We start from the raw sequence: 2,689 nt of genomic DNA, 5'->3' as shown, positions 1-2,689 counted from the left end.
GGCAGTTACAAGCAGAATCAAAAATATTAACCAGACGGCAGCCACATGGCTCAGATGGTTAAGTGTCCGATTTCGGCTCAGGTCATGATCTCGTGGTTCATGGATTCAAGCCCCGTATCGGGCTCTGTGCTGACAGCTCGGAGCCTGGAACCTGCTTTGGATTCTGCGTCGTCTTCTCTCTCTATTCCTCCCCCCACCCCCCGCCCCGGCTCGTGCTCTGTCTCTCTCTCTCTCAAAAGTAAATAAACTTAAGAAAAAAATTATTTATTAAAAAAATATGTATTAACCAGCTGTCAATGATGGTGACTTAGAGGCAAGAGTCTTGGTTTTCAGGCCTATCACACTACTGTCCCTTTACATAACAGATATTTTGTAATGCCCCTCCACCATCCTGAAATTAAATAGATAATGTAATCATGCCCCCAAATATATATAACCCTATCCTCACACCTAATTTCAAAAAAATAAAAAATATTCTTAAATAGAAAGCCAAAGGAAAGAATCGGTTTCTACTACGCTTCACTACCTACTGTCACCACCAGTTTAACTTGTTACTTCTGAGTACTCTCTGGGTTCCTCAGGGAGGGGCAAGGAGCTTCCATACCTTCTTCAGTTTCTGCAGCACTGGAAGGCATGTCTTGTCTTTCCTCCGGCCTGGCTTCTTGATCTTCAAGAGCCTAAGAAAGAAGAAAAAATCAGCGAAAACCAGTGGAGGTTTCAGATATGCGACAAGGAGATGGAAATCTCAACCATGGGTCTTGAACAGAGACAGACACGGCCTGGGGAGGTCTGGAAAGACAGGGTGTGCAAAGCCACTGGGAGTACACAGAGGCAGCACCCCAAGAAGACGATGAGAGACACTGGGGGAAACCCCGAGGCATGGGGTGCAAGCGTCCCTGCCACTAATCCTCTACTGTTTGCTTCCCCATGTCACAAGAGGAAGGTCCTCAGGAAAATAATCCATGAACCAAAAAGGGACAGAAGAATAGAAAACGGTGAAACTGTAAAGAAGAGCCACTGTTTATGCAGGTGCCCATCCTGAACAACCTCTGCCCATGCCATAAGACACAGAGAGAGGGAGGGCCCAGGATGACCACTTGTCTTGGGCTGCAAGCCACCATATGCTGGTGCAGGCTGCCCAGGCTGAGACCAAGCTGGTGGCCTTAGAGAGTAGCTGCCGCCCTGGAGCCCTCCGCATTTCCTTTTCAAATAGATACCTCATGGCCAGTAAAATGAAAAGAGCCACAGAATGACATGTTGACCTGCCAAACGATAAAACAGCCTAACATTGCAGCCCATGGAAATATACATACTTAACCAAACCACAAAGCGGGCAGGGAACAAGCATTAAGTCACCTACCCTCTACAGCTGTTAACTCCTGCCAGCCTTATCCCCAAGATGCAGTATTCTCTCTTCTAGGGTCCACCATGGAATTAAAGGGTAGACCAGACCAGGTACATACTGGGAGGTGCTAAGGAGATGAAATCAAGAGGGACTAGGGTCTTAGGAGATCCCGCCATGCAGGCTCAAGGCCAAACACAACCACCAGCCCATGTGATTATCCGGGTTAGCCCTAACACTGAAATCCTAGTCTTTCAGTGAGGGCAATGGGCAAGCCTGTGTGAAAAGGGCATCAGACAATGCTGGTTTCTGATTACAAAACAAAACCTGAAGTAAGCAAATACTTACTCTTTTTTTTGTAAATGGCAGGTATTAAAACAGTTTTTATTCTCCTGAGCAAATTTCGATGCAATCTCGGAACACTTTAATTTCCTAGCTGAAATTATTATTAATGTTAGCCAAGTTCAAGAACTAAATTCTCAGTATTCTGGTTAATAGCAAAAACTCTGTCACGAGGAGAAAATGAAATCATGATTAGAAAATAGAGCTAAGATTTTGCCTATTATCCAATTTCCTAATATCTTTACTATTTGGATATTTAGCACCAACTTGGCATTTTTTAACACTTAATGATTATTGCCAATCATCAGTACCCTAGTGTCAGCTATACTACAGGGTGCTAAGATGAATCCTTTATAACTCTTAACAAGTAGGGTGTCTAAATGGGATCGCTTCCTGCATAGCTCTAGTCTATGGTAAAGCAGCCTCAGGCTTCTGCAGCAAGGTTTTACGGTTGTTGTTCTAGAAGGGCTGCAGGTACCTTGCAGTACTGACCAAATCCCAAGACTGAAGACGCCTCTTTGACAAGACAAAGGCTATGAATGATTCAGTTCCTTGAGAATAAATTAGTACCTGAAAGTCATTTCTACGGCTTTTACGTAAAAAAATTTAAAAAATAAAAAAAAAAATAAAAAAAAATAGACTTTCCCACATCTAAGACTTAACAAAACATGAATACTTTACTACTGTACATATATTTTATATTTGTTCCCCCAAATGATAAAGCTTTAGCAGGGACAACCTGTAACAGTCATCACCTGTTTTCATTTAAAATAGAATCAAACCAGGGGCGCCTGGGTGGCTCAGTAGGTTAAGCGTCTGACTTCGGCTCAGGTCATGATCTCGCGGTCCATGAGTTCGAGCCCCGTGTCGGGCTCTGTGCTGACAGCTCAGAGCCTGGAGCCTGTTTCGGATTCTGTGTCTCCCTCTCTCTCTGACCCTCCCCCATTCATGCTCTGTCTCTCTCTGTCGCAAAAATAAATAAACGTTAAAAAAAAAATTTTTTTT

General features: G+C 43.7%; 1 protein-coding gene across 1 annotated transcript in view; it reads right to left on the bottom strand.

Annotated features, from left to right (window-relative positions):
* Positions 1–362: 362 nt before the first annotated feature.
* LOC125935739 (rho guanine nucleotide exchange factor 28-like) overlaps positions 363–2,689 on the bottom strand; it is a 27,109-nt gene continuing 24,782 nt past the window's right edge. Inside the window, exon 4 of the mRNA XM_049649632.1 lies at positions 363–677. Within this exon, the coding sequence (XP_049505589.1) occupies positions 552–677 (126 nt within the window). The 3' untranslated portion in view covers positions 363–551. The remainder of the gene's footprint in view (positions 678–2,689) is intronic.

Source organism: Panthera uncia, assembly GCF_023721935.1.
Source record: "Panthera uncia isolate 11264 chromosome A1 unlocalized genomic scaffold, Puncia_PCG_1.0 HiC_scaffold_17, whole genome shotgun sequence".
NCBI lineage: Eukaryota > Metazoa > Chordata > Mammalia > Carnivora > Felidae > Panthera > Panthera uncia.
Note: the sequence above shows the minus strand (reverse complement) of the source record. Positions and strands in the feature narration are given on the sequence as shown.